Source organism: Giraffa tippelskirchi, chromosome 12 (assembly GCF_054371585.1).
Source record: "Giraffa tippelskirchi isolate mGirTip1 chromosome 12, T2T-mGirTip1v1.2.pri, whole genome shotgun sequence".
Taxonomy (NCBI): Eukaryota; Metazoa; Chordata; class Mammalia; order Artiodactyla; family Giraffidae; genus Giraffa; species Giraffa tippelskirchi.
Genome location: NC_137286.1, coordinates 36,010,511 through 36,027,463, shown reverse-complemented (window position 1 = coordinate 36,027,463; position 16,953 = coordinate 36,010,511). Strand labels below are relative to the sequence as shown.

Sequence of the window (16,953 nt, the reverse complement as noted above, 5' to 3'; positions counted from 1 at the left end):
AGGAGCCTAAACCGCTATAAGACAAAGCAGAAAAGTGGTACATACCCTGAGTGATGTACAATTAAAGTGTCCGGAAGAGAGAAAACAGATGGCTCCCCGACACTGTGTTCGGGTGGAAGCAGTGACACTGGGTTATAGAAGGTTGGATGAAAGAGATATTATGGTTGGGACTTGGAGAATAGGGAAGTCCATGTTCCTGCCGAGAGAGTTCCATAAGCAGAGGCAGAGGGTGGATAATTGCGTGCCTGTGTCCGGGCACTGGGAACAGTGGTGTCTGGACAAGGTGGCTGGAACACAGCACATAAAGAGGATGAGGAATGGCTTAAAACATTGAGGTCAGGTGGTAGAGGGTTCTGCATCACAGTCCAAGGAATTGAGACCATGTTCAGTAAGCAGTAAACCATGAAATTAAAACAAGCCTGCTCCTTGGAAGAAAAGCTATGACAAACCTAGACAGCATATTAAAAAGCAGAGACATCACTTTGCCGACAAAGCTCTGTCTAGTCAAAGCTGTGGTTTTTCCAGTCGTCATATACAGATGTGAGAGTTGGACCATAAAGAAGGCTGAGCACCAAAGAACTCATCCTTTCAAATTGCACTGGAGAATTCTCTTCAGAGTCCCTTGGACTGCAAGGAGATCCAACCAGTCAATCCTAAAGGAAATAAACCCTGAATATTCACTGGAAGAACCGATGCTGAAGCTGAAGTTCTAATACTTTGGCCATCTGATGCAAAGAGCCAATCATTGGAAAAGACCCTGATGCTGGAAAAGACTGAAGGTGAAAGGAGAAAACAGCAGCAAAGAATGAGATGGTAATACCACCAACTCAGTGGACATGAATTTGAGCAAACTCCGGTAAATAGTGAAGGAGAGGGAAGCCTGGCATGCTGCAGTCCGTGGGGTCCCAAAGAGTCAGACATGACTGAGCAACTGAACAACGCCAAGTTGGTAAGCAGTGGGGACTGAGCAAACCCCGGCTGTGCTTCAGCAGAGAGTTATGTGGTGGCTGCGTGTAAGATGTGTCAGAGAAGAGAAGCCTGTGGGTAAGGCTCCTCGTCAGGAGACTGCTTTGAGGAAGATTCGAGAACCCAGGCAGTTGGAAGCTGTCTATTCTGCCTCAGAATTCCCACATCCCTTTTCCTATATCTCTCATACACACTTACCAATTTTTAACCTTATGTACGTTTTTTAGTTTAAAAGTAGATTTAGTTCATTATTAATGAAAATGAGACAATATAGAAACATATAAAGTAAACAGTTCCTTGTAGTCCCACCACCCAGAGATAACTACTTTTAACATTGTAGGTCTGTCCTTTCAGATTGTTTTATATATACATCACACTATATGGGCTTTTTGTTGTTGCTGTTGCAGATATGAACGTAGTTTAAAGCCTACTTTTTCTAATTACCTTGTAGAGAACGTCTTTCCTTGTCAAGCAGTATTTCTAGATTTTTGTTGTTGCTTTGGTTGACTTTTGGTTTTGCTTTCCTAGTTTTTAAAATTGTGGTAACATATACATAACATGAAATGTACCGTCACTGACAGTATATTTGCATCATTGTGCAACCATTAATATTATTTAGTTCCAGAATATTTTCATAACCCCAAAAGGAAACCCTGCAACCACTAAGCAGTCATTCCCCATTCCTCTCTCTCCCCAGCCCCCAGCAACCATTAATTTGCTTCCTATCTCTAGAGATTTATCTATTTGAGAAATTTCATGTAAATGGATCATACAGTATGTGGCCTTTTACGTCTGGCTTCTTTTACCCAACACAGTGTTTTCAAAGTTCATCATATCTAGATTATCCTTGTCTTTTTTTTTTTTTTTTTAACAAAACAAGCTGAGGAACAAAAAGCAGTGAAATGAAACCTCTCCTCGAGAACACCACTTCCCCCTACCTCCCTACCTGTTAATAACTTTGGATGCAGTCTTCTGGACCTTTTAGGTGAATGGAGGTTGATAGGAACAATCAAGCGATGACTTTTTTCAACATATTCTGCTGTCTCTCTCCTCCCATCACCTGACATGAATGTGGCAAGATGCCTTAGCTTTTCTAGTCACTTTCAGGATTTAAAAGTGTTAGTTAATGTCCGACTCTTTGCAGCCCCATGGACTGTAACCCACCAGGCTCCTCTGTCCATGAAATTCTCCAGGCAAGAATGCTGGAGTGGGTAGCCATTCCCTTCTCCAGGGGATCTTCCCAACCCAAGGATCAAACCCAGGTCTTCTACATTGCAGCAAATTCTTTACTGTCTAAGCCACCAGGGAAGCCCTTCAGGATTTAGGACAGGCTTATTTTCAGGTGTTAAAATATCCCATGTAAATGAAAACTTCTGTCCAGGCTATACAACCTGACCTACAGGCCAGCCCTTCTGCTCCTCCCCACACCCAATTCCCTGTATTCACCTGGCCTGATCCAAGGATGCTTTTGTAAGTTCCTTAGAAACCCACCTTCTGTGTTCTGCCGACTCCAACCCTTCTGGTTGCAGTAGGGGAGCTGCATGCACTATTCCACTGAATTTTTGCCTAACTTCAGAGGGCTACCTTCAGTTCTGCTTTGGACGCTGTGTCCCTGGCACCCCTCTGGTCCTCTTGGGTAGAGTCCTATCAAGATGTCCACAGGAGTCCATAAACTATAGACTATAGTCCATAACTATTGCCATATTTGTGATCATCTCACATCCTTTCAGTGGCCTTTCTAGATTTGGGGAAATTCCCATATTGAGTCCGCCCCCTATGCAAGGCGGCAGCCTCCCTTGCAGCCAGGATACAGCCGTGTGATCTGTCTCTGCCAATTTTCAGTCAGGTGGAGCTGAGACCTTGGGAGCTGGGGAGGAGAGGATGTCGGTGTGGTGCAGTGGCATCAGCGATGCTTTTGCTGGAGCAGCACCAGGGTCCAGTCCATGTTCCTGACCGTAAATGTGTGCTACCTGGCTCTCTCACCCACCTGGAATTCAGCATCCTTTAAAAATGCATACTCTGCTTAAGCTATTGAGTTTAATTTTCACTAAGATCCTTGACTGATGCCACACCCCTGCTTAGCTTGCTGGTTAAGGGCAGGTTGCTCCTGCCAATGTTCTTTGTCCTCTCCTGGCCATCTCCCATGTCCCGGTCAGCCTGGGAGTCTGGCATAGGTTTCTCTAGCCTTCTCTCTCACAGGCTGTCAGGAGTAGTAGCTACTACACCAGCTTGACCATCTGTTAGTATATTCCAAATAGATAGTCTGACATCTCTCTTTAGAAAATGTGAGCATTTACTATCTTTATGTTTGACTTTAGGGCATCTGCCAAATTCTGGGACAACAGGAAAAGTCCCATTCCACACCTTGTCACATACATATTTTCTCTATATATTATGTAAGTGGGATCATCATCTATTTATCATTTGGTAACCTTTTTTATTGTTACATTGCAGGCAACTTTCCATGTTAATGAAAATAGTGTACCTTCATCCATTAAAAAAAAAATCAGCCGTATTGTTGAAAGAACTATTTACAAACAATAAAAAGCACCCATTTTAAAAGAACACTTGGAACCATCACCACAATAGATTTAGAATATTGCCAGAAGTGCCCTCATATTCCTTTGCAGTCAGTCTTTCCCAGTCTTCCATTTAACTTCATCCTTTTCAATAGCTGTAGGACAATCCCGTAATACAGAAGTTCCTTAATTTATTTACCTAGTCTCCTATTGATAGATATTTGCATTGCTTTCAATTTATTATTTTATTGCTTTCTTATCAACGCATATTTGTGGAGCACCTACTATGTGCTAGATGTGATATTATATAAATTCAAGAAACTTCTATATGTGTATATACATCTGTTATTCTCCTAAAACATATCTTCTAACATTTGAATTGCTAGGTCAAAGAGTACACAGTAAAATAATTTTGATAAATATTGTCAAATCACCCTTCAGCAAATTTCCAACAATTTTCACTTCCATCAACAATGGCTCAGACAGTAAAGAATCTGCCTGTAATGCAGGAGACCTAGGTTCAATCTCAGGGTTGGGAAGATGCCCTGGAGAAGGAAATGGCAACCCACTCCAGTATTCTTCCCTGGAGAATTCCATGGACAGAGGGGACAGAGGAGCCTGGCAGGCTACAGTCTGTGGGGTCACAAAGAGTTGGACACAACTGAGCAACTAACACACACACATATATCTCAATGATGTGCACGAATGGCCATTTTCTCACGCACTCATCAGTACTAGGTATTATAAATCATTCCCAGTCCATTAGGAGAAAAAATGGTTTGAATTTATGTGTCTTTGCTTACTGATAATGTGGACCCACTTTGCATCTGTGACTTTTATTTGGTTTCTGGAAATCACTGCCCCAGGAGCCAAACTCCCGTGACTTTACCACTCAGAGTGAGGTCATGACTGGATTCTCTCCACTGAACTGGAAGGACATCCTGTCCTATTGGAAGTGAGACAAAGGTCACCCTTCGATTCCTGATGGCTCCCTGCTTCCCCTTGAACAGCCACTTCAGATAAAGTCCCTCCAGGTTGGGGTTGGTCCTAGTCTCTTCTGTGATTGAACCTGCCTCTGCAAGTACCCCTGAGGAGGTCCGTGTCATTTACACTTCTAAGCTGGCAGAGAGTGTGGGTGGAAATATAGCAGGCTGAACTTAGATATAGTTCCTGGTCAACTAGATAAAAATTATTATCAAAGGATAAGAATTTTAGCAAAGTCACTCTCTTTTTAACAAGTAAGTATATACAAAGAACTGACTCATTAGAAAAGAACCTGATGCTGGGAAAGATTGAAGGCAGGAGGAGAAGGTGATGACAGAGGATGAGATGGTTGATGGCATCACTGACTCGATGGACATGAGTTTGGGCAATCTCTGGGAGTTGGTAATGGACAGGGACGCCTGGCGTGCTGCAGTCCGTGGGGTTGCAAAGAGCTGGACACGACTGAGCACCTAAACAGAAAAACAAAAATATCAATGTGTGGGGCTTCCCTGGTGCCTCAGATGGTAAAGAATCTGCCAGCAGTGCAGAAGACCCAGGTTCGACCCCTGGGTCAGGAAGATTCCCTGGAGAAGGGAATGGCAACCCACTCCAGTTTATCAATATATAAGTTAGTGCCTAAAATATGACTGGAAATTATTAGAAGGTAACAGCAGAATTTCCTGTAATCCCCCCTCTACTGTGGTGCTCTCCCATCTTCATTCCCAGGGAAGTCAGATCTCCTTGGATAGATCACAACTCATAACTCCTGGGATTGGGCAGGAACCCAGGAACTGGTTATGTAGCTAGTTTAGTTGGGAGGGTTAGGGTTTATGGCACAAGGAAGAAAACAGGATCCTCAGGTATTAACTGTTCTGAAACAACTCACAGAAATACTGTGACAGGGTAGTTCCTAAGTCAAGTAAGTCTTTCCTTATGGTGCAAGGATATTTATTGCTATTTTTGGTTTCACCCTTGTCCTCTATTTTCACTCCAGTGCTCCATGGGGACAAGGGTATAATTAAGCAAGTATTTGGACTTATTTGGTCCACAGACACCCTCAACAGCTTGCAAATGATTAAGACGCTCCCTTAAAAAGGAACTTTCAAAGCAATCTTATTTTAACTATTAAAATTTAAGATATATAGTCTTTAGCCCAGTCATCTCGCTTCTGGGAATCTATCCCATACAAATAAAAATACCAGTACATAATGAAATGTATACAAGATCCTTACTGTAGTATTTTTCACAGGGCCCAAAAACTCTGAAACTGCCTGTCAATAGGGATGTGCATTTTTGCTAAGTCGCTTCAGTCGTGTCCAGCTCTTTGTGACACTATGGACTATATATCCTGCCAGGCTTCTCTGTCCATGAGATTCTCTAGCCAAGAATACTGGAGTGGGTTGTCTTGCCCTCCTCCTGCAGGTCTTCCCGACCCAGGGATCGAACCCACGTTTCCTGCATGTATATTAAGGGAGGGCAACAGTGAGGCAGGTGAAGTGGGCAAAAGAGGGGGAAGCGGGCAAAAAAGAACACATGTGCCACTAAAGACATGAATTTTATGATAAGCAATTTATATAGTTATATATTATACATATTTATATAATATATATTATATAATACATATATACTGTATTATATACATAATATAATATATATTGTATTATATATATTATATTATATATGATATATATTATATTATATACATTATATATTATATTATATATATTATAATTATATAATATATATTATATAATATATAATTATTATATAATTTTATATATAATATATATAATTTTATATATTATATATTATATATTATATACTATATTTATATAATATATAATATAATATATTATACATTATATTATATATTAATATATTATATATTATATAATATATAATATATATTAATATATTATATAATATATATTAATATATGTAATATATATGTAATATATCATATATATTATATATAATATATAAATATATTATATTATTATATTCTATATATAATATATAGATATATTATATATAATATAATATATATTATAATTATATATATTATATATATATAATTATATATATAGTATATATAATATATACATATTATATTATATAATATAATATGTATATATTATATATTATATTATTATATATAATATAATATATATAATTATATATAATATAATATTATATATAATTATATATAATATATAATATATTATTATATTATATATATAATATAATATTATATAACTATATATAATATATAATGTATTATTATATTATATAATTATATATTATATAATTATATATATAATTACATAATATATAATTATATATAATATATAATTATGATATATATTATATATAATATAATTATATATTATAATATACAATATATATAATATATAATAATATAATATATATAATATTATAATATATAATATTATATATAATATAATATATATATTTCTCTACTGACCAGAAAGGATTTCCATTATATATTGCTAGGTGATAAAAGCAAATTACAGTGTTGGTTTTATTTTGTTAAACACAAATCCCCCCAATTTAGCTTATATCTGTGAGTATATGCTTACATAATTCTGAGCAAGGATTTCCACACCTGGGTGTTAACATAGGACCTCATCAGAGACGTGGAGGGTTAAAATGGAGGCTGGAGAGAGGTTATCTTTAATATACATATAGACAAAGATGTATATGAAAATATAAGTCTTTGCTACATCTGGCCAGTCCTTTAAGGTGGATTGTAAATTTGATTAGAAATGCAAGACTAGATGCCAAGATTGATTCTAAATTAGGTCATGTGGTTATGGGTAACAGTTCAGGCTTACCTTATCAGCAAGTGATTAAAAAGACCAAAAGCCATTCATTTAGAAGCCAGATATTGGCCATGAATATTGAGAAGAAAATCAAAATAGCAGGTCAGAGGCTCCTAATTGGGCAACTCAGGACTCGGGCTTCTATTGAAGAACTGTAGACAAAAAGAAAAACCTATAAAAGAAAGGCGAAATAATAAAACCTTTGTATCATGGTGAAGCATTTTAGAAACAACATATTTAGTATAAATTTTGGAAAATTTAAGTAAACTTGTGCTTCATTTTAAAATATATACATATATATCTTTGCATTATTTTATGTGTTGCAGTGGACATTTATCTATCATGTGTCAGGATCTCTTACCACAGTAATACCACATAACAAACCATTCCCAAAACTTGGTGGGCTTAGGGAAACAAACCTTTCCTAACAGACAGCTGAAGGAAGAAGACTGTACCTGCCAGTGTGAGGAGTTGTTGCTGCTGCTGCTGCTGCTGCTAAGTCGCTTCAGTCGTGACCGACTCTGTGCGACCCCATAGACGGCAGCCCACCAGGCTCCTCTGTCCATGGGAGTTTCCAGGCAAGAGTACTGGAGTGGGGTGCCATTGCCTTCTCCGTGAGGAGTCGTTAGTTACCTGATATGTATAAGGACGTTTACAACTTTCAAAACTCTCCTTTGTAATGTTCCTTCTTCTCACCTCTCTGAATTTTAATTTCTATCTGTGCATCTGTCTTATCACTAGCCCATGAGTTTTCTGAGTGTCTCTTTTGTCTTGATAACTCCAGTCTTTGGTCTACTCCTAGAGGACACCAGGTGCTAACAAATGGCCAAAGAATGATTTTGAAAAAACAAAATTTTATTTAGGTCATGGGTCTGTGGCTCTGCAATTTAGGCTGGGCACAGCTCGGTGACCCTTCTAGACTTGACTGAGCTCACGTGTCTGTGGGTGGGCAGCTGCAGGTGGCTATTGGCTATCCTTGGCTGGGGTGACTGGGCACGCTGGCTGTCATGGAAACGTGTAAGAGAGGGCAAGCCCAGTCACATGAGTGATGAGTGCTTCTTGTTTGCTGATGCGGTCATCAGGGTTCTACAGAGAAACAGGAGCAACAGGATATATATGTGTGCATGTGTGTGTTTCTCCGTGTGTGAATAAAGAGATTTATTATAAGGAACTGGCTCACAGGATTACGGAAACTGAGAAGTTCAGATCCAGTAAAGCCAATAGCATAATTTTGAGCCTGAGTCTGAAAACAGAAGGCTGATGCCCCAACTCACAGTCAGTGAGGCAGAGAGAATTCTTTCTTACTAGCTTTTTATTCTCTTCAGGCCATCTACAAATTGAATGAGGCCCACCCACTCTGGCGAGGGCAGCCTCCTTTACTCAGTCTACCAATTCAGATTTTAATCTCATCCAAAAGTATCCTTTTAGACACACTGAGACACACTGTTTACCCAGATAGCCCCTTGTGTGTCAAGTTGACACATAAAACTAATCATCACAGTTTCCAGTCTACGTTGACAAAGCAAGCCACATGCCCAGCCCCAGCGACAGGTGAGGGGGTAATGAGAAGCTATGCGACTGTCCTTGTCCATTTGGGCTGCTGTCACAGAATGCCATAGGCTGGGGGCCTTCTTACAGTTCTGGAACCTGGCAAGTCCAGGGTCAAGGTACTGGCAGACCTGGTGTCTGGTTTGTAGTAGGTGGCTAAGAAGCTTCTCACAGGCTAAGAAGTCATCACTCTTGTGTTTCTTCTTATTAGGGTACTAGTCTCATTTGTGAGGATTCCTTCGCCATGACTAAATTACTTTCCAAAGGCATTACCTCCCAATACCACCAACATATGAGTTTTGAGGGACACATTTGATCTGTAAGAACAACAAAAGGGGCATTAATACAGGGAGAGTGAGAATGGAGTCATTTTTGCATCCTACCCCGGATGTACAAAAAAGTACTACAAAAGTATTGAAGAAAGAGGATTTTCCCCCATTTATCAAAGAATAGTCATAAGTCTGGTGCCGTGTAGAATTCAATGACGAAGTTAATCATATCCAAGTTCTTAAATCTTTTAGTTAACATCAAAGTACAGCTAAAGATTTCTTCAGAGATTTGCAAAGTCTTACTCTTAAGATTTGCTTGACTGGAGTGAGGAGGGAGGACGATAGGGTCAGCCACTGCAGCCCTAGCTCATTGTTGTCACTTCTCCAAATCACTGATACTTGAGTTCCCCAGGAACTCTGCAGAATTCTGGAGGGAAAATGACATCAGGCCTGGGGGTGAGGAATGCCTGCTATGGGACGTCCTTTTCTGCCCAGACTAGCCAGGGGCAAGGAACCACTGGATCCTTTGTTCCAGCAGGGACAGCTTAGGGAAGTGCTTGTTAGGAAAAAAAAATGTTGGGAGCAAGGGAAGGATTAGAATAATGGTCCTCTTGGTTTTCTTCTCCCAACACCTAGAGTAATTTCAGATCTAGTTTTGTGTGATCTCATTTTGTGTGTCCCCTGCTTCATGAGACTGGTAATAGTTGAGTGGCTGCATTATTTGGTAAGTGGAGAAGAGCAAATGGTAGAGGTAAGAGGGGTCCACAGGAAACTGGGCCGCATCTAGAAAAGAGAGCCACCGTGGGCTCCCTGCCCGCTTGTTTAACTGCTAAGGACTGTGCAGTGGACTGGATATCAGAGTGAGAGAATGCTCACAGACATGATTGATTTTCTTCATTTTCACTCCTTGTTAACAGAGCAAGGTACAAATGGGTCAAGGTAACAACAAGGTTGACCTTGTGTTGTTGTACACAAACCTTTGTCTTTTAGAGCAAGAAACAGCCTCCTTCTGGGGGTGTGGAACACTGTATCTGTGAAAGGTGCCTGTGCTCAGTGGCTTCTCCCTAGGAGCAGATTCTGCAGCGTGCTTGAGGATGTCAAAACTGAACCCCATACATATGCTCTCTAAATAAAAGCGCCCTGAGGTTTGGTAAGAGCACATCTTTTATCTCTCCTGCCAACCAGTTACCAACACTTGGCCAGTCTTGTTTGGAGACCCAGGAAACTTCCTTCAGCAGAGCCTCAGAACCATCTCAGAAGTGTCCAAACCCAGTCTGGCAGACAAGTGGTTATACACCAGACAGCTCCTTCCTGCTTCTTGCTTGCTAAGAGAACTGAGGTTTGTTTATGGTAACAATATGCCCAGCTCCTAAAGGATGAGTCACGACTGGTCTAGGATCTCATATCACCCCTTACTCCCTTGGCCATCTGTGTATTGTCCTTGGTTCTTTTGCAGCCATATGACCTAGCTGCCCAAGAGACATTAGATGTTGACTAGAGGCCTTGGAAAGATAGTACCAGCTAAATAAAAGACCAAACTTCATGAGGAGAAAGCCTTTGATTATTTCTTTTTGGTAGGAGCTAGTGTGAGGATGTGCAAGCTGGAGCTGCAGCAGCCATTCTGCAACCACAAGGCAACAAATATGAATAATGCATCACAAGGGGAATGAGGGAATGCCAAGATGCAAAGGGCTTGAGTCCTTGATGATATCATTGAGCCTCTGCCTCCAGGCCTCTTGCTGTGTAAGATAATTAAAAGTCTTTACTGCCTAAGTCACTGTTAGTCAGATATTTTATTACTTGCAAATAAAATTATTCCTAACTAATATAGCGGGTCATCTTCAGCCTGGCCAGGATAGGTTTTGCTGACTATTTCACCATACTAGCTTTGTGTGCAAATACACAGGGATACAAATCCCTTCTATAAATTACCTCAAGCAGACTTTCTGATACAGAAGATCAGAGTGTGGTCTGTAGATCAGCAAATCATTATTCTCTGGAGTATTTTCAAAATATAAATTCTCAAGTTCCCACCCCAGACATACTAAATTAGAAACTTCGTGAGTAGGGCTATTAATTTGTATTTATATAAACCTTCGTGGTAATTCTGGTGAAATGGAGAGTTTAAGAACCACTGATATTGAGGCTCAAGTGGAGTGGCTGCATGTCAGAAACACCTGGGGAACTTGAAGAGGATTCTCAAACTCCATCTGCACAGTTCTGATTCAGCATTTCTACAGGGTAGCCTGTGAATTTATATTTCCCAAAAGGCCCCCAGGTGATTTGCAGTAAAAGCAGTTTTGACAACAAATGGAATGCAGATGAAAGCAGATCATGTATGCCATGGGCTGTCACTAGAGTAAGAGATAAGGAATAGACTTAGTCGCCTCTGGGAACAGATGAGCCAAATTACGGATTTTCTCACCTGGTAAGTAAGGGAACTGCTGCTGCTGCTGCTGCTAAGTCACTTCAGTCGTGTCCGACTCTGCATCCCCACAGACGGCAGCCCACCAGGCTCCGCCGTCCCTGGGATTCTCCAGGCAAGAACACTGGAGTGGCTTGCCATTTCCTTCTCCAATGCATGAAAGTGAAAAGTGAAAGTGAAGCCGCTCAGTCATGTCCAACTCTGTGCGACCCCATGGACTGCAGCCTACCAGCCTCCTCCGTCCATGGGATTTTCCAGACGAGAGTACTGGAGTGGGTTGCCACTGCCTTCTCCAAGTAAGGGAACTGACTACTTGTTTTTAGAAGCCTTTTTCAGCTCTAAGATTCCTAGGATGCCAACTTGAATTTTGCCATTCGGGCTGGAACAAGCCAATATGGTTTTGATAAATTACATAGACAGACTCACGAGCAGCAAGTGGAATGGACTGGAATTTCCTAAAGTTTAAAGAGCAGCCTTCCTCCCCACTGCTGCCAGACCAAATAAATCCAAAACAGGTTTCCTCTTCTGCTTTCCCAAGTTATGAGACAGCAAGTTTGCACTGCAGATGTTCATTTATAGAGTGCTAGACTACACCTGCTTCATGCTAGGCTTGTGCTTTGGGCATTATTTCATTTGGAAAATAATATTTTTAAAAAGCATCATCTTAAGGGATCTTGCCTTCTGAACTGTGTTACTTGTTAAGGTTCTAAATCGCTGAAGCAGCCTACTCACTGTCCATCCAAATAGGATTTTAAGCCTCTATCCTGCCTCATCTTTGCTTGTACTGGAGATGCCAATCATTTCTTCCCCATCCCCACATCTCCTTCCAGGAACCTGCCGTCCCCGTTTCCAAGGAGCCTGCTCCCCTCTCAACCCCTCCTGAGTGAATTTTTAAATCCACAACACTGTGAAAAACAAAACACCTCACTGATCGACTTTGGAAGATTATTTTGAAAACCAATAAATAAAGGAGGGAAAGTTAAGCATTTATCCTTCCTTTTCTATATAAACTGTACCTTAAGCTAACCTAATAGTTGACAAGGGGGAGTTTGCCTTCATAGAAGGTGAGAAATAGAAAGATGAAATCATATGATCTTTTTGCAAGCCCTAATGAATTAACGTGATCTAGGAAGTGACCATCAATGGCTGTTATGTCACAAAAGAAAAAACGACATTCTGTGTCTCTGAATGGAAGTCATGATACTGCTTATGAAAGTGAAAAAAAAAAAAAACTGAAGGTGAATCTTATTAAAGCTTATAGACTAATATTTATAGGAAATACAGAGGACAGAGGAACATGTTAAATGAAACCAAAGAGATATAATCACCATAATCTAGACTATGGGAAACTTCATGAGACAAATGACCCAGTTTTTCCAACAAATCGCATGGGAAAAAATCCAATACTGTAAAGCAATCATCCTTCAATAAAAAATAAATTTCTTAAAATTGCATGGGAAAGAAGTGAGATGGAGGGGAAAACCTACAGATTAATTAAGAATCATATGAACCAGTCGTAATGTGTGGACCTTGTTTGACTCCTGATTCAACAACCCTTAAAAAATTATAGGAAAAATAAGGAAATGTGAATAATTCCTGGATATTTCATAATATTAAGAAAATATTGTTGATTTAATAGTTGATGATAGTTTTGTGGTTGCATCTTTTAAAGGAAATCCTTATCCTTATGCTTAGAGTTACATATTGAAACATTTACAGATGAATAAAATGACACCCAAAATTTCTTTCAAAATAATCATGAGGAGTAAGAAGGGGCAGTATACAGAGAGAACTGGACAGTTCCTGTGCTGTTAACTGTTGAAGTTGGGTGAAAGATAACTAGAAATTCCCTCTGCAGATCTCTACAGCTCTATATATTCGAAATCTTTCTTTCTAAAAAGTCAAATTAAAAAAATTTAAATCATTTTTATTTCTATTTTTTAACCGTCTTATATGGGTCATATTAGTATAGTATTTTATGTTTATTATGTATAAATATAGATTTGTCAAGTTTTACTTGTTCATCACTGCTAAGGATACACAAAACTTTGGGGGTTTTGTGTATTTTACACTTGCATGCCCAACTGGACTGGAAGGTCCATGGAAGCAAAGATCTTCCTAGTATATTCTCCAGAGATTTAATATCTTGAATAGCATGTAAAGGGCTCACCTGCAAATACAACTTGTTAAAACCATTCCAGAAGGTAGTGTTGCTCACCTGGGTTCTTATCTGTGGACACCTCCATCCTGACTTCATTGTCAGTGGAGGATGGACAGTCCACGTGACCAGTCCTACCACTGGGAGGAGTTGGTTTGCTTGAGGCTTTGTAGAAAGAACTGAAAAGATTGAGACTGACTAAATCTGTGTTATGGAATGGAGAACTTGATATATTTACTATATAGTTAATACTACAAATGCTACAGGAAAGTTTGCATTTTTAAGTTCAGGCCCTCCTTATGAAGGTATAAAGTGAGGTGAAACCCCCAGCAAGGTGTGGCTGCAAAACATCTGTCCAAATTCTCCTTGCTATTGTCTCTGACTCTTGCTCCCATGCTTTGTTTTGCCCCCAAAAACATCTGGCGTGAAAACAGGGGCCCCTATATTAAAGCTCTTCTGGCTTTATTTATCTATTTATTCTTTTATTTGGCTGCACTAGGCCTTTGTCTCGGCATGCAGGACCTAGTTCTCTGACCAGGGATTGAACCTGGGCCCCCTGCATTGAGAGCGCAGAGTCTTAACTACCAGACCACCAGGGAAATCCCAAAGCTCTCCTGATTTTATGAAGCTCTCCATCTCTCTTATTTCCAGTTGCTCAAAGTTCAGATTTCCCAAGATTTCCTCAATTTCCTTTACCTTGAGCTCTTACTTTTCTTAGTTACACAGAACTTGAAAGCACCTACCCACTTTGCAAATTTACCATCAATTTTCTAATATTTTTCACTCCAGGAACACCTTTTCCCTTGGCACCATGTAACAACTCTGTCCCTTTGTTCCTTGAGAGCTGAATTTCAGGATTGCATGGCTAAGTCACTCAGTCAGGTCCGACTCTTTGTGACCCCATGGAGTGTAGCCTGCCGGGCTCCTCTGTCTGTGGAATTCTCCAGGCAAGAATTCTGGAGTGGGTTGCCATGCCCTCCTCCAGGGGATCTTCCTGACCCAGGGATCAAACTGCATCTCTCTCTTACATCTCCTGCATTGGCATGTGGGTTCTTTATCACTCGTGCCACCTGGAAAGAGCTTCAGGATTGGGAGAGGATATTTATCCTGGATTGATGTCTTGTAGGAAAACCAGTTTGCAATTAGAATGTGACTTATGAAAGGACCAGCCCTTTGAGTAACATCTCTTTTAAGTAGTTCAAAATCACCCAAAACCTGGGTCTGTCTCCTTGTCTGTGTACATTCTGTTACTCTTTCCCAGGAGACTTCGAGGTGGTACTATAGCATCTGTTTGTAGAAAAGTATATTCTATTTACCTAATCTAGATTTTAAGAGGAAATCTTACACTCAGACATCCAAATGCTTTGGAATGTGCTCAGATTCAACAAACTGTGCAGTTTAAATTTATAAAACAATAGCTCTCTTGATAAAAGCCAACAGTAGATGCCAGGCACTATTCCAAGGGTTTTACATGCATTAATTCATTTAGTTAGTTCTATTATTATTCCCATATTTTATGGGTGGAAAAAATGAGGACAGAGGGCTAGTGAGTGCGAGCCAGGCTCTGACTTTTTGGAGGGACAGCAGTCTTGAAGCAGGATCTTATTTCCCTGCCCAGGGATTGAACTAGCCACTAGTCCACCAGGGGCTAGAGGATAGAAGCAAAGTTCCCTGGTTCTTACCCCCGTTTGAAAGCAAAAATGTTTCAGGGAGGCAAAAACTGCAAAACAGGTACAAAGTTTATTATTAGAGACATAGCACAATGTATGGGAGAACACACAGATCAAGTTTATTTATTTGAGGCAGAAATACACATCAGGAGAGGAGTGTGAGTATCTTGAATGAGGGCTGCAGTAAGAGGTGATTTAAATCCCATATAGAGCAGGGGTCCCCAACTGTTAGAAATAGGGCTGCGCGGCAGGAGGTGAGTGGCAGGTGAGCGAGTGGGAAGCTTCATCTGTATTTACAGTCACTCCCCCTTGCTCGCATTACTGCCTGAGCTCCACCTCCTGTCAGGTCAGCTGTGGCATTAGATTCTCACAGGAGCACAAACCCTGGTGTGAACTGTGCACGTGAGGGATGTAGGTTGTGTGCTCCTTATGTGAATCATCCCGAAACCATTTCCCCCCACCACCCCGTGGAAAAACCATCTTCCGTGAAACCGGTCCCTGGTGCCAGAAAGGTTGGGGACCGCTGTTATACAGGACTGTCCTTCCAGGTCTTTGTTTATATTTGGCCAGTTATCTTCTCTTTTCACACCTGACTGGTCCTAGGACCCTCTCCAACATGTGTGCACAACTTTTTGCTAAGATGGATCCCACTGCAGAGGCCTATGGGCTGTTCACACTTATTATGGGGTGGTGCCCTCTCCCCTTTTGACCCCCAAGGAGCCTCACTGCACGTGTGCAGACAGGGAAGTTTTCCTTGACCTCAGGAGTGGTCATCTTATCTCTTTACTTCAGCAGAGCTCAGCTTCCACCACTAGCTTTGTTCTTGGAGTGTCTGGGTGAGAACAAAGCTTCAATTTTACTCCACTTGACAAATACCAGCTGTCCAGCCCAGGGGCCCATCTGTCTCATACCCCATGACCACAGGCAGCCTGGCTTCGAGGTGTGTGACCTCTCTCCTGGAGAGACCCGGTTGGAAGAAGAGAGGGAGGCCTGGAAGAGTGGAGAAACAGCCTGCCAGAGAGGGAAATCTTGGGAGAAAGAAATATGTGGGAAAGCTCTTGAGATTATTTTAGACAAACCTAATTTTTGAGATTCCTAAAGCTGAAGTATATAGAGTTACCCTGGTTTTTACTTGGCTATTTACTAGAAAGAGCGGTGGTCCAATCTGGCTCTCTGCCATCTCCGTGTGACACAGAAAAGTCACTTTGTCACTCTGGGCCCATTTCTTCATCTCTAAAATAGAGAGAAATCTTGTCTGTTGTTATCTGCTGTAAGTAATGATCGGAATCTGTTCACTGTTACTTTGAAGGGAAGTCTATCTCAGAGAAAGTTCGAAGGGCTTCCATCTTCAGATGAGCTTAGGAGGACTCTGGTTTGGCATCTGAGTGTAATAAATTCCTACTATTCAATTATTTGTTTGCAGAGTACCACGTTCATATGTTTTGTAGAACTCATGCTTGGAAATGCTGACCTCAGGCTTCAAGACAGCTGAGCCCCACTAGACACCAGGAAAACCCATGGCCCTGGTTGCATCTTTCAACATGACCAATCCACAGTAAGTAGCATTGAGA

At 40.6% G+C, this 16,953-nt stretch overlaps 1 protein-coding gene across 4 annotated transcripts in view; it reads left to right on the top strand.

Moving 5' to 3' along the window:
* Positions 1 to 16,953, top strand: part of TMEM266 (transmembrane protein 266) — a 128,811-nt gene that overhangs the window by 40,848 nt on the left and 71,010 nt on the right. For 3 of the 4 annotated variants that reach the window (XM_081549611.1, XM_081549613.1, XM_081549614.1), the window contains exon 2: positions 16,806 to 16,937. In XM_081549611.1, the coding sequence (XP_081405737.1) occupies positions 16,900 to 16,937 (38 nt within the window). In that variant the 5' untranslated portion in view covers positions 16,806 to 16,899. The remainder of the gene's footprint in view (positions 1 to 16,805; positions 16,938 to 16,953) is intronic. The other variant, XM_081549612.1, reaches the window with a different exon arrangement.